This window comes from Atractosteus spatula, chromosome 12, assembly GCF_055471065.1.
Source record: "Atractosteus spatula isolate fAtrSpa1 chromosome 12, fAtrSpa1.hap1, whole genome shotgun sequence".
Classification (NCBI taxonomy): domain Eukaryota; kingdom Metazoa; phylum Chordata; class Actinopteri; order Semionotiformes; family Lepisosteidae; genus Atractosteus; species Atractosteus spatula.
Window position 1 is genome coordinate 41,510,647 of NC_142717.1, and position 23,188 is coordinate 41,533,834.

Sequence of the window (23,188 nt, forward strand, 5' to 3'; positions counted from 1 at the left end):
GAGGATTCAGACCATTTGGGGCCATGTTCCTGTCCTTCAGGGGTCCAGAGACTGTTTGGACTTCTACCCATTGAGCTTGGAGCCTGAGGCCTGGGAGAATTGGTCCATGTCCCGCAAAGCTCTCTTCAAGCTGTCTGAGCACAGGAACAGTGTTGTTTTATCCATATAATGAGAGATTTTTTTGTCCTGCTCATGGACATCCCTATCTCAGTCCAGTTCTTGTAAACTCCCCAATGTTGACTCTGCTGCAGATTTCAGAGTGCAATATCTCGGCTAAAACTCTCTGAAACTGAAGCATTCCAGCACTCTGAACAGATAACTGTGGTTAACTGTGTTTAAAGATTTCTCCTGATCTAGGCTCAACACCATCGTGGGCATGTGGGCATATTTCTATTGTCTTTTGCCCAGGCGATTGTGTCCCAAGTGAGCTGTAAATTCCAGTGGATGGATCACCTCTCCACCCCACATGTCTAGTCGCTTTTTGTTATGTGGGGCAGGGCTGTCCTTAACCTGCTTGCCAGGAGCTTGGACAGTATCTTTACTTCCATGCAGAGCATCATAATTAGCCTCTAGTTTTTTAAGAGCCTCCCCCACTTTAAATAGTAGGGAAAAGATACCCTCCTTCATTGTTTGTCCGATATTACCCTGTTGGAAAATTTCATTTGCCCTCTCTGTGCTGAGCGAGGTATTTTATCCCAGCTGCTACAGTCCATCCAGCTGTATAAGTGGAAATCAGCACTAGGGGGTAATCCATACTGTGGACACATATCCAGTCCAGTGTGGCAGTCACATACTCTCCAGACTGTATAACACTACAGAGGCCATGAGCTCTGTCCTAATGAACTGTGTTGTTTCAGGTACAGTATAAAATCTACCTTTTCATGTACAGTAGTGCTGGCCTCAGTATTACAAGTGGCACTGTGATCCACCCTGCCTTCCTCTTCAGTTCTTTCATTTACATTATTTGTATTTACATGCAAAACACTCTTGGCATGCGTACTGTATGTACTATTATTTATCTATTTTATATTATATATTTTAAAATAAAAAATCAAGTCAAAGTTTACTTTTTGTCAAATGTTACTAGAAATATTTAAATACCAAATGCTTTTTATGCTTATTTTTTTAGTGAGGCTTTTGATGGGTGTTTTTTTGTTTGCCGGTGTATTTGATTATATACCTACAGATGGGTTAAATGGCTTTGTCTCATTCATCCTGTAACTTTACTTAAACTTTTAATTGGAAAAAACAAAAGAGGATTGATAGCAGTAGGATAGGATGAAGAACTAAAGATCAACACCCTTATAAAATGTTGGCAAAGGATCGAAAAGAGTGAAGAAGACAGCAGCAATATAACTTTGATGAAGACTGTTACACTTAGGCTAGAAATTCTAAGATGGTTTCATCACCATTGGTGTGAAAATATGAAGCACTTTGCACAAAGCATAAATCCTCACATCACAGGAAGGGAATGACTAAAATAAAATGGCATGTCAAGAAAGAGGGTGTAAATCCCTTTCTCACACACAAGGTATAATACTGAGTGACTAAAAATAACATTATCATAAATGGTAAAACTACACTTGTTATAGTATATTGCAAGCTTGCAAGACTTCAGCAGACGAGATAACTAACACCACGGTACTTCAGAGCGAAGCAAAAAAGGTAATTTCAGGTGGCAAACACTCATCTTTGAAATGGCAGTGTCCCAGAACAAGGCCTGATGCACATTCACCCTCACAGCCTTTTGCATCTTCAATGTGCTTAAGAAATACAGGTGAGAATGTCCCGGTGAACAAAAGAAAGGCAAGACTTGCGGACTGTGGAACAGGTCACAAGCAGGTTGGTGAACAAGGAATACATTCAGGAGCAGTCTGCATTCTCTACTCTTTAAATTGGAATGTAAAAAGCACCAAAAGGTTCCGACCTACCGGTGGTTTATGGGCCCATATTCCTGGCACTTCTATTGCTCCTCTAAAATGTCCTGCGGGTGGCTTGAATGTACGACAGCTCCAGTGACCATAAGGTTTCAAATTGTTGTTAACTGGTCAGTGATTGATGAAACACAGCAACCTCTCACCAAAAAGAGGCGATACTGGCCCTGTATTCTTCTTTTTCGTGCTTGTGCGCAGGGCACAGAGAACCAATAAGAGAGTGCCTGCAAACGGAAACGCTGTAGAGGGCAGCTCCTTAACAGACAGAATAATTCAACTTTCCAAAGTAAACTTTTGGAAGTGAACAGGAGTAACACAATCGAAGAGTAAAATCAGCTCCACTTAGCCATGTTTTTCTGTATTTCAGAAACATTTTGAATACAGACATAATATTGCAAGACAATATTTTTAAAACCTTTCTTAAAACTGTTTTTACTTTTTGCACTTACTTGTTTTTATTGACCATGGGATTAAAATATGTCCGTTTCATATTTTCAGTAGTTTGAGCAAACTCTAAGAAGAGCAACAAAATCCCAGGATTATAGGGATATCGTATGAAAATTCAGCATAACCCTTCCGGCTGAAGAAATTCTGGCCTGACAGTAAAGTCGAGGCTGACAAAAAAAACCTCCTCCCCCTCCCTCTTCCCTTTTTGAGGAATAAGCCAGGGAGCTGCTGCAAGGGTGAAGATAGATCAAATTAGGAAATTAATTAAGGGCACAGGTGGAAATAAAACCAGAAACCTTCAGGCCCTCCTAGACTGCAGACATCCCTGATATACAGTAGATGACAAATGCTAGACAATGATTTATATATTATTTATGACTAATATATTTACATTATCTAACGATTTATATATTTTGGGATTTTCACCTTTATATAAATTCATTTAGATGTAAAACACATTTGGACAGTAATAGAGGTTTTGTTTTATTAAGCTCCTTGACACTAATCTAATTTTCAATTCGACAGTTAAAATACAGGATCTCTACCTTTTCCTATTTTTAGTGCAATATTCTGCTTGTTTGTTGTAAATTTGGACTATCACATCATTCACCTCTCTGAGGATAAAACCTTTGCTCTACATGGATTCTAAACTTTAACTGAAGCAGAAGATATGGGACATATGAAATTTTAATTGGTTATATAAGTTTTAATTCTTTAGTGTCACCACAATGTTAATCACCTTAAAGTCCATTTATAAATCATTCCTGGATGCCTATTAACATTTTCTGTAGAATTCCTTTAAACTAAATAAATAAAACTAAAGCTTCTTATCCTTTCTGACTTTAAATGTTACAATCATTTATTGCCGTGGGTAGGCTGGACTGTAAATTATAAATAAAAGTGTTAAAATACACGTGTTAAATACAACTCCTCCCTAAACAATTAAAGCCCGGTGTAATTTACTGTAGATCTCTTTTTCTGGAGGAATATTACATTAAGTAATGTTAGATTTCTAAGGCTGTTCAGTACAAAAGGCTCTGTCTCAAGACATAACTAAGCCCCTCTGCTAAAGCACTGAGAAGAAGATTGCTTTTGACATTGATACTTCAAAGCATCGAGGAGAATAACAGATGTGTTAGAATTGGTTATGTGTCTTTTGTGTGGATCACATATCGTCCTTGATCACACATAGCCTCACACAAATATAGGCTTAGTCAAGAGTGTTAGTGCCTTATGTTAAAAATCATTCAGAAGTGTTTTCATCCACCATGTGCTGCGACACATGTGCTAATTGTTTGATTCAACCCCATGACTTCTTAAATGCCATTATTTGGGATGAACAGAGAAATGGCACTGAATAGTGACAGGAAAAGGTGAATATGTGTAATGTCTTGAAATTTCTTACTGTACATGTAAGGAACAGAATTTCTCTTATTAAATAAATGCTGTTCTCTAAAAGTTATTTTATTAAGGTTACAATCTGACACATGTTGAAAGATAGATCACTGTAAGATAAATTCCTACCAGAATTAGTCCTACTGGTGGACTAGTCTTGCTATCTGGGCTAAAGAACTTGCCAACTGCAGGTCAGACAAGCATCTGAATGGATACTTCACTAGCAGCCACACTTCAGACCAGATGTGGCAAAGATAGCATGTTTTCTGACACAGAACATATAATTTTGAATCCCAGCAAAGCACTCATGTGGGTCCTGAAGAATGAGACAATAGAAATTTTAGTCCTAGACTTTTAGAATATGGGCGTGCAGCCTTTATTTTACAACAGGAAATGGGATCGGATGTAACAACAGTTACAATGCCACCAAGTCTCCCCGCATTAACTAATGAGAGACGTCCTGACCAGTGAGTGGAATTCCTTTTTAATACCCCACCCTACAGTAGGTTCCTGACGTTCTTGAACCATTACAGCTCCTGCCACTACTCACTTCAGCTTAGTCCTTTCTCCACAAAGAAGAGCCCTCACTGCCCCATAGCTCCCCATGCACTGCATCTGAACCACACTATTCCAGAGCACAGTGCCAACACCAGTACATATGCACCAGTACACAGACACAAAGTACATACAGTCTGTCCTTTCTGTCCCTGTGACCTGACACCATTGAAGTGTTTCATACAATTTTTAAATTAATCACAGAATAATCATAGGCATTGACAGAAGAGAACGGGGGCATTGTGACTCAGACATGCACCCCAGGACCAAATACCAAAAGGACATGGCTCTTAATGCAATCAAGAAGGCACTGTTGTACAGAAATTATAAGCAATTGGGTTCAACAGCCCAAAAGTGTTTTAAGTAGGCCCCTGTACATTTCAGACATCAAATCTCAGGGTGAACAAACAGGACTAACATTAGTCTGCCACTTTAATCAATGCGAAATGTATGAAGAATTTTATCTTTGGAGCATATCAGACCTTGCTGAATCTAATATAATATTTTTGCTCACAAATGTAGCCTTTTTCCTTTGCCAAAATGTAACTATTGTACACTCTTATTGCAAGGCTAAACTACAGTGCCTTCTTAGATGATTTTTTTTTCGTTTATTGTCTAGTTGTGGCCTTTGTTGTGATAAGTCTTTTACAAAACACAATATCCCGATTCACCCTCAAATTACAGTATTTTTAGAAATGATCTTTTCCCTCTGTTTCTATAGCAAGGGCTCTCTCTGCTGGCTCAGCTAGGTACTTCTTAGCTACTATTTCATGACACACTGAACCTTGCCTTTCTGGTGATCTGTAAATTCTCTCCTAAACTATACCAGTTTTACTGTTAGATACTTTAGGAGATTTAATCTAAAACTGATGTAATCTATGAGTGTTTTCTGTAATGAGAAATGATACCTTAAGATTTATTGGAGTGACACTACCCACACTAATGGGCATCTCTTCGTGTTTAGCAATTGATTCACCTTAGCTGATAATAACACTGTGACACATTGTGGTGTTTAGTACTCACATGAGTCCAGTGACATCTACCATCCTTAAAAGCCCTAAATGTAGAACTGGTTTACAAATACCCTACTAATCAATCTTCTAAAGGACAGTAATAAGATAACCCATTGTGCAGAGTGACTGTTCTGTACTGTGAAAGGTATTCATCATTCATATTATATTGTCAGGAAAAGGGAAATAAGAAAAACATGGAAACTGTATTTGTTGCAGAAAGGCTAAAGACTGGCCTTCAATAAAATACTTTAATATTGCTTTAATATTAGAGCAATGATTCTGTTTCCTTTACAAAAGTTTGTTTTTTTAAGCATTTAGAATACATTAACATTTAAAGCAGTTATAATGTAAATGGCTTACAATTAGGTATATTTTCTATGTTATAGTATTTTCTTTCAGCATTGTGTTACCTGTATGGAACTGAAATGCCACTGTATGTGTCTTTACTGTCTTTTAGATCATGTAACAGCAAAAATCAGTATTAACTGGGTGCTTTTCTATCATGTTTTAATTTTAGCATATCCCCACCCAGGATGCCAAAGGGGTGTGACAGATCAGGTATTGAAATTCTTTTAAATAAATAAGGTCTTTCCTGTTCTATTTAATGGAAAGATCAGATCTCTTTTTTTCTTGTAGGGAAATTGATTTCATAATGGTTTTAATGCTTTCTGGTTTGGTATTTCATGGGATACATTTTGGCAGTTTACACGATGCAAGGAAAGCCTGAAGCAAGGCCAATGTAAAGAAAAATCTTTGTAGTAATGGTAACTCTAAAGAAACGTAAAATGACTGAAACACGATTCAAGGGCAAATCTGTTCTAAAGAAATGCTTTATGTCTTCAGGCACAGATTACCCATTTACCTGCAGTTCAGGGATTCAGAGAGTTTTCATATCTCGGCAGGATATGTTTCATTATTCACTGAAGGCCGCTGAGTTTTTTCTCTCTTCAGCATTCTATCCCAGTTTTTATTAAGTACACATTCAATAAGACTTTTTGTCATGTTAAATATGCAATGTGTGGGTCAGCTGAATGTTATTTGAATGTTTATAGATGCCTGCTAAGTAATGAGCAACTTCATACTCACGTCTTTGTAATTGTACCACTATTATACAGCTAAATATTGAACATTTTGCAAATTTGTTCATTCATTTTCTTGAAAATCACATCAATCTGCATTCAATCTGTTGAATGCAAGCTTTAAGCGCAGGCATCGTTTGGGAAAATGGCAAAGTACATGCACCTGTACTGTATATGTAAGTATTATGTGTGCCACTGTGAAAAGAACCATTTAACAGGACAGAAAAACACAAGTCATGCTTGAACTCAATAAATAGATAAAAGATAGGTTATTTTTTGTACTTGAAATGACATTTATACAGTACATGTAGCAACTTCCAAAAACTTCATACGTATTTAGTTTACAGATACTACAGACAAAGGCTTTAGAGCACATCCGCAGTATTAAGGTAAGCGTTGGGCAGGGTAAAGGTACTGTATGATTTGGCTATGACATATTTAAAAAAAAAAAGAATGCTTTCATGACAGAAAAGTCATAGTTGTTTTTCTATTTCAATTCTTCTGTTCAAACTAAGGGTAGACATACATGGTGCATTCCAGTCACGCACTCTACCTTCAGATAGCATCAGTATGTCTATGTCAGCATCATTGCCGTGTGCCTGAAACTGCACAAGCAGGTTTCTTTTTACGCATGCATACATCACCTTTGCCTGTGCAAAATCACAGGCTCACACTTCAGTCTTTTTATTTCCTGAGAATAACAAAACAGAAAGTGCAGAAAGAGGACAAGAGCCTTAATATTTTTGAAAAGCACATCAGAGCTGCTCATGAAATCACACTCTAACAAGTTCATCAGCTAACTGTGGCATACATGATACATGCAAGTGAAAGTACTTCTCAGTTATAAAATGTTTCAATGTAATCCGAGCTACAGAAAACAAAATTATTCATAAATCGATCATTCTTTGAGGTTAGCATGGTGATGCAGTGGTTAGCAGTGCTAACAGTCTAAAAACATACTGGCAGGTTAATTGGTGTCTGGGTAAACCAGTCCTGGTATGGATGTGTGCATGTCTGTATTTGCGTCTGTCTGCCCTGCAACGGGCTAGTGTCTTATCCCGAGTATATCCTGCCTTGTGCTTGTTTTGTTTGTGCCTGCTTGCTTGCTGGGATAGTCTCTGGCTCTCCCATGACCCTGAATTGGAAAGGCAGAAGATGGATGGATGACTACTTTTAGAAATGATGAACTGCTGGATATCTTTATGCATTTTTGGCATAATAAACATGTAAAATTAAATTAAATATATTGAAAATCATTAAGATAAACTATTGCTACGATGTTTTTTTTAAACCTGTTACTTATTGTTTCATCTGGGCCACCTGAAAGAATGAATTGGTGTACATAGTAGTTTAAAATCCTTTCATATATGTTAATAATATTCTGCTTTTGAGAAGGCACTAGAAAAGATAAAGTGACATTTGAAACAATAACAAAAAAATATCTTGGATTTTATGATTTTATACACATCCACCTGTAAAACAGACCATATTTTGTATAAATACTGTACTTCTAAAATGTAAGTTGCAAACTATACTAAAATTTAAGGATTAGGACTTAAATCCACTGTCAATAACAATACAGCTGTTTTGTCAAGATTTGTTTGTGATTACATTTTGTATCTTTCGAAAAAGCACAGAAACACAGAAAAACAATCAAAATATCTCTCCTTGCTCCCCCATCACAGAAACCCTCCTCAGGTGGGAAATATTTTTTGAATCGTAACCATAAAATAGGAGCATCACCATCACACCAATCTGACTGGGTAAGAAAGAATCTAAGAACTTAAGAAGGCCATTGAACCCATTTTGCTTATTTTGCTGTTAGCAGCTATTTGATCCATGGATCTCATCCAGCTTTTTGGGAAAAACTCCAGGATTTTATAACTGGACTGTATCCCTGTGTTGTGTAAAGACCAATATGTTTGGCAAATTTTATTTAACAGGATCTATCCATCAATTTTCTAACTGCTCATTCCTGCTCAGGTTTGCAGTGGAGGGCAGACCAGACTTTGCTCGCCCCAGCAAGAGTCTCCAGCAAATCCTGGAGGATTCCCAGGAGATACAGCCCCTCTAGAGTGTGCTGGGTCTGCTCCAGACCCACTGGGAGAAGCCAGGAAGCATCCTCACCAGATGTCCAAACCACCTCAACTGGCTTCTCCCGATCCAGAGGAGCAGCGACGCTACTCCAGTAGGACCTACCGCCGAGCTCCTCACCCTGTCACAGAGACCTGCAGGGTCTATCAAATGAAATAACATCTAAACGACGTATTGACGTAATGTATTGGACAAATCACCTAGAATCAAATTAACTGCAACATAAAATTCTTTAAATCCCTGCCCCAGCAGAGAATGTTTTAATTATCTGGAATGTACAAAGTACAACATATACTGTAATAAATACCATTTTACGCCTGGCCTTTTGGTTAGGACTCGGGACGAGAAAGGCGTGGTTTCACATTTCTAGAGGAGCCCTGCTGTCGACATTTTAAAATTGAGAATTTATTTTCATTTGACAAAATGCAATTTACGAATCAGTCTAAATACATTAACAAACAAGGAAAAAACTCAGCCCAAGATTTCCAGTGGCACGGTTGATTATTTTCTTTAAAGAGGATTTCTTTATTTAAATCATCACCCGGAAGGAGACACGAGGGAGTATATTACACATTGAAAATAAGATAAGTGTCATTATTTCTGCAACAGATAATTCAATCCATTCAAAACCCCTGCTACAAAAGTTCCTTTTTTGTATCGCCCCAAGTATCGTAATTCAAACTTAATTTCTTCGTCATTAGTATCCTCCCCCCAACTTAAATTCCGGAATAATCGTGTTTTCATAACAGGAAGTGATACTGGGTTGTACCATTGTATTAACTCCTTTACTAATAAAATGAAACCAAACAAACAAACATAATACACAGTGCATTTCACTTAATTCACAGTGTTTTAAGATGCATCTTTCTAAAACTTCAGACAGCACTCTTTCAGTAACGCTACCAAATACGATGTTTGTCTTCACCCCCGATGCGTACGGTCAGTAGAACAGTCCTACTCGCACTGATGCCACACCTGCCTCTAGCAGTGGGAATGAGCAATTAGCAGCTGCTTGTCTCTAACAACGTTTATTTTCTCGTTAGTTATTGTACTGTACAAAAATGTCTTACGCAGGTTATCCGGGAGCACCTGGCGGATATGGTGGAGGGGTAAGTTGCACGCACATAACACTATTTGAACATGTAATGATGTGATGTAGCAAGAATTCGTCTGAAAAGAAAATTATCAGAGTTTCGTACTTTCTCTTTTTTTGCATTCTTTATCGCGGAAGAAGCTTTACTAACAACGTGAAATTCAGCGCTTGGCGGATTATGTTTCTTTGAAGCTGAAGCTGGCCGATCTTGTGTTAGTAGTCTGTAAGAAGAAAGGTCAGGACAGAAATTCCCTAATTTACATCGTACCAGGAGTAACAACACCCAAAACTGAATGTATTTTAAAAAAGGTGTTTTGAGGGCTTCGTCGTTGTAAATTTCGCCTCCTGACAGTAAGAAGAAAAGGCCGAGACCCCCATGTCGACTACAGTGCGAACCAAGGGCAGCACGCCAGGTGGAGCAGGAAAGACTTCCAGTACAGCGCAGTATTTCTGTTTTTCTATAGTGAATGACGTCAGGAAAGATTGCAGTTACATCCCTCCCAAAATGTCGTTATCGGCTCCTTTGTGTCATGTAGTACTATCTAAAAACTGCTTGCTACAGGGCAGTAAATATAGATGAAAGATGGCCCATGGCACAACCAGGGCCGGATTTTTGGTGTTCGTAGGCCCTAGGCACTTCCACTCCGAAATGTGCAAAACGAGGGGTAAACGCCATGTGAAATTACATCGATGGGCATGATGCACTTTTAACTATTCCAATGCCAAACCCCGTGATTGATGGAGCGAGTCGAGCGACCATCGCTTCGATACTTCTAGTGTCTAGAACAGCCGCTAGATAGCTTATGATTATTGATTTGGAGCCCCTACAGTCGATCGCAAGCGTGGTGTTTCAGCTCGTTTTTCCTTCGTAGGCCCCAAAAATGTCGTAGGCCCCAGGCACTATGCCCACAGTGCCTAATGGAAAATCCGGCACTGGTCACAACGGTTTCTTGAAGTTCAGGTTTTAAGTCCTGTGTGTTTTTTATCCTTACTGGTAAGAGTCCAGTGTTGCTATCCTCTCGGAGTCATAGTAGTTGAAGTTACTTGTGTGGGTTTCCTGAATTTAAAGTACACGCTCAAAGCCTTTGACTGGCAGCATGTGTGCAGTACCAGTAGAGCTAGAATTGTATTGTGGCATGCCTGTGTCTGTCCTGCGATGGACTGGTGTCCTGTCCGGGGTGTATCCTTGCACCCATTGCTTGCTGGGATGCGCTCTGGCTCGCCCATCACCCTGACTTGGAAGAAGCGGTTTGAAAATGGATGGAGGTATTGTGCCATTGAGAAGCACATAACAGCTAAAAAGGAGCTTACGCTTTCTATAACCTGATCATTAAGACTGTTACACAGTACATCTTAACATCAACTCAGTTATCTAAAACATGGTAAAGAAAAGGCGTTGTCTTGCTAATCCTGCTTAACTCCTACATCAATGAAAAAAATTAACAGGGACAAATTACAGAGCACAAAGATAAAATGATGCCAGATGGATAGTCAATACCTGCACAATAATCCCAAACCCCAAAGACATTTCCCAACCTGGTGACAGTTCTCGCCATCTCCAGTATCGCCACAGGGTACCTGCCGGCTCCTGGTTTCTGGATATTTGTGAGAAGCAAAGGCATTTGCCACATCGCTTGGTGATCTTTTAATGTGGATTTGCTCTGAATTAACTCACTCTACCGTGTACAGAACCACCTAGGTGCTTAAACAATTTATTTCCCACCATTTAGAGACGTAACACGTAGCGACTGAAATCCTGTTTATGAAACGAAAGCAGCATAAACTCTTTAAAATAAAAACATCCTCCAAATATAAAAATCACATTTTTCGGTGCCTTAAATAATGCTGTAAAATAAGTCTTAAACCAGTTTGTTGGATGAGCATCTTTTACACAAGCACTTAGACACCCTAAATTCATTTGGGTACTCGGGTTGCGAGAATATTGTTTAGCTGAGCTCTTAGCTTAAGCCTCTTTTTTTTTTTGCTTTGAATCTCCCTGATAGAGCAGCCTTCTTCCCACCTTTTTGTTGTTCCCACAGTAATCCTCAATTATCCCCCACTGGGGATGTATCCTAAGTAGGTATTTCTTGTCTATGATTCAAACCGCTCAGGACACAAAAAGACATTTTACTGAACAACTCTGTGACGGTGATGAGTGAGGAGACTGAAAGATTTCTACCAGGAGTGACGCAGTTTAGTTGGGGAGCTGGGTGGTTGGAACTGAATCATGATTGCTCTCCCCACACGTCTCAGTCCAGTGTGATCCTCTCAATCATGGATGCAGATGGTTGGATTGGCTTGTGTGTCAGGAGTGTCACTGTGTGTTTGGAGTCAGCTACACTACTGACCGTCTGTCTGTAAAAATAACAGAGTGAAATTTGCTTTGAATTGATTTGCATTTGTTAAAATGTTAGTATCTTTCCATAGGGGGGAAAATGGATTGTGGAGATTTTTTTTTATCCATCTGAGGATTCACAATATTTGAGCTGTAAGATGTAGTATGCTTGTAATTTGAGGAAATTTGCTCAGATAGAGGGTAGGTTACATAATGATAAAACATTTTTTCTGCATTATGCAACACTTGGGCAAGATCCTGTAGCTCTCAAACAGAAAGGAATCTTACTGTGATGTTTTCAAAGTCTAACAGTACTGTATATTTGTTCGTGTATTGAAAATAGGCCTAGTGCAGTTATGTTTTTTTTCTTTATGAAGTACGCAGTCTAAGTAAATGTACACCTGATAGCAACTCAAATAAAATTGTTTAAACTTGCCAAGATCAAAAGGATACCTGTAGTTTTAGTGTTTGAAGAACTTGTAGGTAGGACAGACATATTAAACAGAAACAGCATAGAAAAGGGAAGGAAAAGTTGGTAACAGTTGAAACTGAATGTAACCGATTTCTCAATCTTCATTGAATTTTTATTGTGTTATTTATAGTATTATGATATGAAGGTTTTTCTGCCATTGTTTTGTCCTTTAAACTTAGCTTTGGTCAGTTCTTTTTTCCTGTTAAAAACACTTTTAATTCCAGTATATATTGATCCAATTTTCACTTCACAGCTTAGCTGCTGAGTTAAATGCCATTCATCAGTATTGTTTATTCATCAGTTCCATAAGCACTAAGCATTAGAGACTAGTGATAACTAATCCCAGGGTCATTTAAAATGTGTATAGCTGCATATTTATTTATACCATTTGACATAGACATTTGAGACAGTATTATTTTCTACAGGTTAGACATTTATGTAGCTTACAACATTCACAATTACAGTCTTTTGTACAAATATGATTCATAATTTTGGGCCAGATGGGCTGAATTGTCTGCTCTTGTTTTTTTACCTTTTAATAAAGATAAATATCTACACCAAGAGGGCGATGAGTGTTTGGCTAAAATCAGTATGTTTTTGTAAAATAAATATGGAAAAAGCACTGTGCATTAAGCACTGCTGTCTCTATGATAGCTCTGTTTTTCCTTTCATTCCCTCCCTCTCCCAGAGAAACAGTACGTCATTTCCAGAACAAAGGAGTGGGTGTTGTCTCTAGCTACAGCATAAACATGTTCTGCCCTGCGTGGGCCTGAATTGAGTACATGCAGTTCCTACCACTTTTGCTTAATGCTTCAAATCTCTTATGTGGCTAACTGAGTTAAGGTTTAATATAACATCTGGATTTATAGAAACTGCCTATTAAAAATCCAGCAGTTATCTTTCAGTTTTGCATCAGGTCCTCAACATGGAAATGCTCACTTGGACATATTTGTGTGATGGATCAGGTTCTGTCTGAAACATGTAGGCCTTGATTTTCTCAGTGATGTTTACTGGTGGTTTCGTAGCAAAAAAATGTAACCCTTAAATTTATCTTCAGTGTTTAGCTGCTGTGAGGTGAAAGTGCATTTTGATTTTAATGACGGGGGAGGAGATGTCATTCTGTAGTCTTCCCTTGGGTGATTTAATGGATATTTAATGTAGGACAAACTGCCTTTGGTTTGACAAAAAATAACTAATGTATTGTTGGCCTAACATCCACCATTTTCTGCTAAGCAAAAGGTGGTTCTGTGACTATAACGGGGATTTCAGGACACCAGCAATGCAAATATGCACCTATGAGACAAACTATGCAGTTAATTCCACATTGGCAAGTGGAAAGCAGGAAAATGCACTTGAGTGTTCTTTAGGTGTGATCTGAAGATGTCGACGTTCTTTCCTTAGATGACTCCTAAAGAAGATTCAGCAGTTGAAACATTTTTTTTCCTGTTTTTATTTTGGAGTTAGCCTACTTGAAAACAAAAGCAGCTGCCCGCTTGAACCTCTAAAATGTATAACACACACACTGAAACACCGTAAAAAATAAAATAATGTGACTTATTCTGTCCCTCATAATTCAGAAATTCTAACACTGCATACAGGATACAGTGGTACACTCACTGATTAACATCAGAGCATTCTACTTGAGTGTGGTGCTTTTTGATCAGTGTTTTACTTTTAAATACCCGCAGTATTTGATGAGTCATACATCTCTTACAATGCAAGAGTAATGTAAACTAGAAGATATTTAAAAAAAGCTTTCTCAAAATATTTTGTCACTAACTCATGAAATGTACACAACGAGCGGAGAGGTGGCTCTGTGGCTAAGGATCTGCGCCTGTGGCTGGAAGGTTGCCGGTTTGTAACCTGCGGTCAGCAAAGGAATCCTACTCCGTTGGGCCCCTGAGCAAGGCCCTTAACCCCAACTGCTCCAGGGGCACCGTACAATGGCAGACCCTGCGCTCTGACCCCAAGCTTCTCTCCCTGTCTGTGTGTCTCATGGAAGCTGGGGTATGCAAAAAGACATTCCTCATGCAAGAAATTGTATATGGCTAATAAAGTGATCTTAACTCTTATCTTATATGACATTTTCTTAAACAACATTGCCTCTTGAGGGAATTCAGAATGTTTTTTATGGTCTCCTTTCAAGATGGCTTTTTTTTTCTTAAAGTAACTCAGGAGAAAAAGAGGGTAAGGTCCCTTGGCTGAAATAGAAAACAGGTTTCTGTTTTGAGCCATCTATGCTTCTGCAGTTTAATATAATGAAAGTGCTTACAGGTTCAATGGGAAGGACGTCCGTGTTGTAGAGAGTACGTACTGTCCGCTGCAGTGATGATGGAGTGCCTCTCCTTCTGTGTCTCCCCAGTATGGTGGTGCCCCTGGTGCCCCTGGCTATGGAGGATTCCCTGGTCAGGCACAGGACCCTCTTTTTGGTTATTTCTCTGGTGTGGCAGGCCAGGTAAGAGCATTTCACAGTCTTCCCTTTACAGCCCACATGAGTCAGACAGCTACTGGACTTCCTTTGCGATTTGACTGTCCTTTTTTTTTTTTACCCATCAGATCCATTCCAGTCATATATTTTTAGAATTCAGAAATGTAAAAGTTTAACTTGTAAATTTATTATTTTGCTTGATTATAAATGAGTTCAATTTTGAATATTCTTTCTTTTTAAAATTCGCATCAAAGATGGGGGGGGGGGGGGGGACAGACATTTTACACAACCACCTATTGCAGCTTCATCGACATTCAGTGGTTTTTCATTTATTGGTCAGAAACAAGAAATCCAAGAGTAACCAGGTTTGCAATTTTCAATTAAAAGGTAGGTCAAACATGCAATTTGATCCAGGTCTATAATAATAATACAGAATACTGCAGAATGTTTCTTAACACAATCCAGGTGTTCTTAATTATATCTATCAGTATATATGAGGTGCATATTTTTGAGAAAATCTTCAACATTGTGTTGACAACAGTTTTGCAGTATAACTCAAACCCTCATCCCGACCACTTTAGCCTATTTAGTATAAATGTCATGTTTCTTGATCACTTACTTGCCTGTTTTGTTTCACATTGTTCCTTCCAACTCATCTTTGCCACTGTAGCAGTTCCCTGGCTCATTCCGCATAAGAAAAGTGTGTGTGTGGGGGGGGGGGGGTCATTCTTATGGTCAAGTTGTCGTTCTTTCAGCTAGGGAGATTAACCCAATAGAGAGATCACTTTATTAGCCCTATACAATTTCTTGTATTAGGAATTTGTCTTTTCACATACCTCAACTTGCTCTCCATGAGACACACAGACGGGGAGAGAGAAGCCTGCGGTCAGAGTGCAGGGTCAGCCATTTACAAGAATAGTGAGTTCAAATGTTATTTTCATGTTTTGATTTTTAGGATGGCCAAATAGATGCTGAAGAGCTCCAAAGATGCCTCACTCAGGCAAACTTTTCTGGTGGCTACAAACGTAAGTTTCTAACCCTTTTTACATCTCAGTTTCTGTTAGGTGGAATCCTATTCACCTTCAGTGAATTGTTTCTCATAGAAATCCACAGTGGGTGAAATGCAGCACTTAGTACATAGTCTTGCAACACCAATATCATCTAAAAAAGTGACAAAATACTATGTATGGAAATATGATATGTATCCTAGTGTATTGCAATAAATAAAGGACATTTCTGGTCTGTTTGGACCAGTTTCAATAGCAAATTGATTACTTGGTATGAATAACGGTAAAAAGAATATGCCAAAATAAGTAACTCTCCTGATCTAGATCTCCCTGAGAGGGAAAATGTGTTCCAGCAGGCGACACAGACTGACATATTGCTTAGTGCGAGAAAGGGGAGAAGGCTATTGTTTTTCCTTTGTTTATTATTTGAGGGAGATTTTTATATCTGTCACCCTTGTATATAATGTAGAATATAAGTGCGCTGAATTGAAAATTAAAACATTCAGAGGTTCGTAGATTTGTATGATGCAAAAATAATCCACTTTGCATTGTAAATTAGAAAGGATGACATTATAAATATTGATATTAATAGAGTATGGTCAGTATTACCTGTTAGTGAGTTCACATTTTTAACCTCATTTTTCATTTTTTTTTTGCAGCATTCAACCTGGAGACTTGTAGGCTAATGATCAGCATGTTGGATGTATCCTTTTTCTGCGCAAGTAAACATACAGGCGTGTGTAGAGTAAGAGTTTCTTAAAAGGGGGCAAACGTGGATGTGAAAAAAAATTGATAGAAATAAAAGATTTTTAGGAGTCTTGCATAGTAAGTACAATGAATCTAACAGTTCATTTTCCATTTTCAATAGTCAAAGCCTTTTGATATGCTTAGAGGCATTATTTTACCATTCTAGCCTACCCTTATGATGTAAAAGCAAGTCCATATTTAATAGTATTAAATGTACTATAATAATATCCCATAGTCCATATTAAATATGATTAAATTATTTTTCCTAATTATTTGTTTTCCTCTTGAATTTTGTTGGTTGCAAGGTCACATTAAAGATGGAAAAATGTCTGACATGATTTCTCTTGATTTCTGGCTTTACATCACAAAAACCTGCAATTTCAATAAGGGTGTGTAGATTATTTATATCCACTGTAAGTGGTACCTGCCATAATGGCCATTACCGTTAGTTCTTATTAATCATACTATAATTGTTTAATTATAACTTGAGAATCATCTCTACAAACATCTTTGGGAGATGTTTCTATTTGATTTTAAATGTCTAATGTTGATATGTTGTGAATACAATTGCCGAGTATTAAAAGACTGATTTGCTGTATTTCCTTTTGCTGTAATTAAGGTACAAGCGTGGAAGTGCTGAATCCCATGTTCAAGCCATTGATTTGAATCATAAGTGAAAAGTAATATTTATTTTTCTGTTGCCGTTTTCATGTCTTATGTTTACCAAAAAATACTTTGGCTTGTGTTTTGAATTTTACATTATTCATTTACATTACATTCATTAAGTGTGTAGGAGAACCTTAAGTACAGTATTACCTTATGGATCTTAAAAATGAGTTGAGGGAAGCTTTCATAAAATTGTTTTAAGGGAAAGTCCATTGTGATCGTATTTAGTGATATAAGATTTAGCTGAGTTTACTGAACACAGGTCATTGTTGGATTTATCCTTAATTTTAGTATAGAGAGACATGTCATGTACGATGGGCTTCAATGAATTCAAGGAGCTGTGGAGCATACTGCATGCCTGGAAACAGCACTTCATGAGCATGGACAGAGATCGGAGTGGGACTATAGACCACACAGAAATGCAGCAAGCGGTTGCTTCCATGGGTAGGTATCGTCTGCTTAGTCACAAAATTTATTCCAGTGCTAATATATTCTTAGAAATACATTTCCATATCAAGGGAGTAATTTTGTGCTTTTTCTACTTATCCTGACAAAAGTCATTCTGCTGGACATGTTGGGCTCCAACAGGAATATTCTGCTAGTTAAGAGTTGCATATTTTATAGTGATTACACGGACAAAAACAACCAAACGCCTTCCATTCACAGATTTGATAGTAGTGAATGGCTTTGGAAAAGATTGAGAGAGGGCCTGTTCTAAGAAACATGCATGTTAGGGTTGAATTAAAAGGTACATTTTCTGATTAAAAAAAAAACAACTTGATGCACACTGCTGTAAGATGCTACCTTGATAATTACACTCCGATGGTATGCATGTGGCCGTAGAAGATTCTGCAGGACCATGGCACTGGCATGTTGTGCAACACGAGTGGTATGTAGGGGTCCATATTGAATTTCTATGGTGAAGATAGAATTCTTTTCAACCTACAAATCGCCAGGTTCTGTCGGCTCATAAAAGTTTTTTTTGATAATGTCCTGTACCAACATGCCTGAATACGAAACACTTACCTGTCACCTTGAAGCAATTAAGACATTATCTTTGTATCCTAACATTACAATAATAAATATAAATCCTAAAAATAATGCAAATACAGAAATGATTATAAAAACAAACATAATAGTAGAGAATATGGTTTATTAGTGATCACTTGGCACTGGAATCCCACTTTAGTGACACTTGCTCAAAATGAATCTTGATCTCTTGAAAAGCATGTGTGTTCAGTAATTATTCAAATATTAAATAGTGGGAATGTTAGTATTAAGGAACCCATGCTTATTTCTCCAAGTGTGCTAATTTTTCACATTTGTTTTGAGTTGTTGAAGTAGATTTCACAGAGATTGTGGGTAGCATGACAGTTTTGCCTGCAGACTGATGCCAAACAGCTGCAGCTCTGTAATTCTTCAGTGACAGACAAAAACACAAGCGAATTAATAAAGATGAGAAGTAGTATTGGCCCCAAATTTGGGAAAAGTCCCTTTTAAAATCCGACATCAATTTAGTGATATCCCATTAATGAAGGTTGTTATTCAGCTTTACAGTTCTGTGCCTTTTATTTCCACGTCGCCATAGATGTATTAAAAAAAAAAAAGATTGAGACATTTTAGATGGCACTTTGCATTATTTTCCTTGCCTGTGGAAAAAGCTTTTCAATTTCCAGAAATGTAATATAATTTCTGTTCTGATACCTTACATACTTGTTTAGAAGGATGGAATAAAGTTAGCCAAATTTTCAACAAATAAAAAGTTACTTTTATTTATATGCATTTCAAAATTTAACTGTTCAGCTTTAATTTTTATTTGTGTTGAAAACACAAATGCACAAGAACTGTAGCTTTTCCCAGTATCTGCTTGAAAATGGTACTCTTGATACATCTGATGTTTAATGTCTGAAATTGTCTATTTTACATCTCTGCAGGTTATAGACTAAGTCCTCAGGCTATGACTGCAATTGTAAAACGTTGCAGTACCCAGGGGAAGATTACTTTTGATGATTATGTGGCTTGCTGCGTAAAAATTAGAGCTCTGACTGGTATGTATGTTAGTTTTTGTCTTTGCAAGTCTGAAGTCTTTACTAATCTATAATGTCTTTTGTGGCTCTCAAAACAAACCCATCTATTACATGTATTGAGAACTAAAAAAAAAAATACCTTAACTATCTAAAGTACTGAAGGTATTGGCAGATATAAAGTTTCTCTGAGCGGCTTGTCAGTCAAAATTCATGTTTAAAGCAGAATAGTGAAATTAATGAACTGATATTCACATTTCAATCTGTTGTAAATTTATGCTGTGTTAGATTACAAGTATGCTTATACAAAATTGGTACCTTTTAGAATGCCATCTTAAAGCTTTGTAGCAGGTAAGGATTTATCACATGCTGAAGATGGGGAAACAGTCTTTTAGCAGAATTTGGTTCAGATACAATATTTAGATTGAATCATTTGATTTTGTTGTTCTTGTTCCTTTTAATTTATCTGATTTGATTAGAATATGATTTGATTTCTTGTTGCTGATTCATTCACTCACACTTTTGGGAGTATACTTAGATTTTTGACCACATGGTCATCTTTAGTTCTTGGGTATGGATAATGTTCACTGGGGGAAAGTATTGTACTCTAGAAAAATGCTGATAATGAATTCAAGAAACAATTTAATTAATATACATCTTCTGTCTTTCCGTACAGATGTGTTTAGAAGAAGGGATCAAAGTCAACAGGGTGTGGCCAGTTTTTCATATGATGACGTAAGTATTAAACCTGCTTCTCCTGCATGTCAGCAAATACACAGTGGCACCAAGGCATCAGCAACATTCTCTGTGCACATACTGACATATTCAGATGCATGTGCCTTAGCCTATTAAAGTAATCTTTATCCCTTTATCTTTTAATTTGTCCTTTCATTTTAAGTAAATTCCACCTAAAAGTTGTAGGAAATGTGAAAGTGGACGTCCACTTAAAATGAAAGGATAAATTAAAAGATATAGGGATAAGACATTAGTCCTTTCATTGTGAACAAAGAGAAATTCTTTACTTCCCTCTGTAACTCTTAATAAATACTGTATAATACCTAACTGGAAGTGAGCTGCTATGACCGGCCAGGCACTGTAAGGTTACAGTTGTACTGATGCTATTGCTCTGTCGCTGACACTGTGGGCTTGCAATTTAGATAGACCGACAAAAAAAATTGTAATCTCTCCTTTGCATGTATGTGGGTTGCTGCTCAGTTGACTAAGTACTTGGAAATTCCAGATTTATAGAAATTGGTATATTAAAAGTAGGAAAGAATGGAAAAATCTTTACAAGTCAGAAAAATCACTAATGGCTGAAATATTTTTCAGAGATTGTGAATGCAAGATTATACAAAGAATTTTACTCCACTTTAAAAATAGCATTGTTTTGCAGCATCAAAACAAATATGCACCCCTTTCATTCCAGATGGAAAAACTGTTAGGGAATCTGGAGTGTTAAGTTTATTCCACATCTTTGGCAGCGAATGATCTCCTCCCTTCAGGAAGAAGTCTCCAGAGCCTCAAAAATAACATTTACAAATCTTTCAAAAATGCCCCGAAGACTGAACATTTTTATACTGATTAAATCATATTAAATCTTTTGGGGGGGATTCTGACAAATATGTAAGGGTGTTTAATCTTATCTTGACAGGTGTATATAGAAACCCTTTTACAATGAAGGGTTGGTGATACCTTGTTTCTGTGTTCGAGCTTGGAGGGCTGGAGTACCTGGTTTTATACTGACAGCTTGTGCAGCCATGTAGAACACCCTCTAGAACAAAACTGACTTAGTTTTCACAGACCCTAAACCGTGACTGCCTTATTACCCAGACTGCAACCCATGTCTTCAGCCAGAGTGACATGAATGGCTTCCCAACATCATGGGTGAGCCGCAGATAAGTCTTGTCAGCATACTCCTTTCTCATTCTCTGCTTAAAGATCTGGAAGAAACTATCTTTCCTGTACTTTAATGGAGGTTCAGCAGGCCGTGGATCAGAGGTTAATTAACTGTTAAAAGTGTAGAGTAGAAATGTCTATATATGTAACTATTTAAAAGAAAGATGCATTAAAGCAGTTTAATTTTTTTTATCTTTTTCAGTTCATCCAGTCTACCATGACCATCTGACAAGACCAGAAGACATCCCGTTTTTCTTTACATTCCATGTTTTTATAGTTTGAAAAGAAGCATTTAATTAGCACATTTTTTTTCTATTGCCAGATTTATTTTTTTTATACTTTGACAACCATAGTTTCTTGTTACCTGCATAGCTGCTTCTGAATTTCACTCTAAATTTCTGCATCATTTAATAAACTGAATTAAAAAATGCAATTAATTTAAAATCACTGTATGCCAACTATATGAAGTTAAATACTTGTTCAAATTTATTACAACCCATGTGAATAAAATCATAATTTATTCCATGTGCAATAAATTACTCTGCACAAATGGTCACAGTGTTCATTTCTGTTAAATTTTGTATTTTGAACATGGATCGCTTACCTAAAAATAATTTTGTTTATTTTATTGCAACTTTTTGATGAAAATGTCAAGAACCTGTAACCTGAAAATGACTGAAATTCAGATTGTATACAAACATGTTAAATGTATGCATCAAAAAACAAAATAAAATTTCACTGTGCAGCAACTGCAATTTAAGAAGTTGGAATCGGAAAGCTAAAAATACCGTCGCTTAGTTTCCTTTAATGTTCCTTCTGATTTTAATTGGAAATGGAGGGTTATAGGATTCCGTTTGCTCCTTAAGTGAAAATGTATATTAGTTATGACCGTTGTTAAAGAGGATATTATACTGGTTTATCCCAGGAGTGCAAATCGAATTTTGTTTTAAGACTTAGTCATCACAGCTGTTCAGTGATCAGTTTCTAAGCTTTCATGTGTGGCAGAGTCTTATCCCACAGCAAATCATGTCATGCAAAAATTAAAGAAAATACAAATTTAATGTATCATTTGTTTACAGGTTCCTCCTCTTTGCAATATCCTTTCATTCCCCTGAAGGCTTATTTCTTTAAATGTTTGGGATATATGTGTTACAACGTCAGTAATGTCAGTTGTGTGGGAAACATGCATTATACGTTAGTATAAAATGGCCTTATATTGAAATACCAAATGCGCAGGTTCCTGGCTAATCCTTTGTGCTCGACTTCCTTCTTGTGTTATAAATGAAATGTATTTAACTTTTGAAAATATTGGAAGCACACGTTTTTAATGGTACAGATCTGTATTTATAACAAAATGTAGGAATTATAGACCAATACTCCATCTCATCTGTACAAAGGGTATTAATAATAATCATCACAGCTTAACAGATCAGGATTTCCACTTCAGATATTTTAGAAGATGTATCAAAAACATTCAGGTGGTCAGATTACACCTACATGGGCAATGACTGCATTTAAATCTGTATACTGTGTGTATTTAAGTCAATCCACATGAATTGTCAAGCAGTTTACTATAGAAGTATTGCTTATATCTAAAAAGAACCATTTCAGTGGAGATTCTCCACTTGATGTCAATTTGATAATACAGTGTCTGTATTTTAAACATCTAAAACATGTATACTGTATAAAGTAACATCTAATTCTAACTTATCCCTACTGTTATCAGGGCAACTTTCATATTATATATACAGTAAAGTCACATTGTATATACCTGCAAGAAATTACATTGTGCTATATGCTACTGCATAAATGATTGCAAGCAAAATGTAATGCAAGTTTTCTGTTAAAATGAAGCCAATGGAGCATGTAAAGTTGCACAATATTGCAGAACAAAAGTACAAGACATCAGGCAATAAAGATTGTAGTAAGCAGGAATGGTTAGCATCCAGGACTACAAAAAAATTAAATATAACATGTCCAAATATCAGGCTTACCGTTTGTTA

General features: G+C 37.1%; 1 protein-coding gene across 2 annotated transcripts; it reads left to right on the forward strand.

The window, feature by feature from the left end:
* Positions 1-9,440: 9,440 nt before the first annotated feature.
* On the forward strand, positions 9,441-21,948 carry sri (sorcin). Of its 2 annotated transcripts, XM_088929675.1 has the most exons (8): positions 9,441-9,626; positions 14,780-14,872; positions 15,801-15,870; positions 16,512-16,555; positions 17,562-17,709; positions 19,200-19,313; positions 19,966-20,024; positions 21,388-21,948. In XM_088929675.1, the coding sequence occupies exons 1-8, from the start codon at positions 9,579-9,581 to the stop codon at positions 21,412-21,414; spliced, it is 603 nt and encodes a 200-aa protein (XP_088785801.1). In that variant the 5' UTR covers positions 9,441-9,578; the 3' UTR covers positions 21,415-21,948. The 2 variants fall into 2 exon arrangements, with proteins under 2 accessions (XP_088785801.1, XP_088785802.1); XM_088929676.1 differs by lacking the exon at positions 14,780-14,872 and having other exon boundaries at positions 9,473-9,626.
* The last annotated feature ends 1,240 nt before the right edge of the window (positions 21,949-23,188 follow it).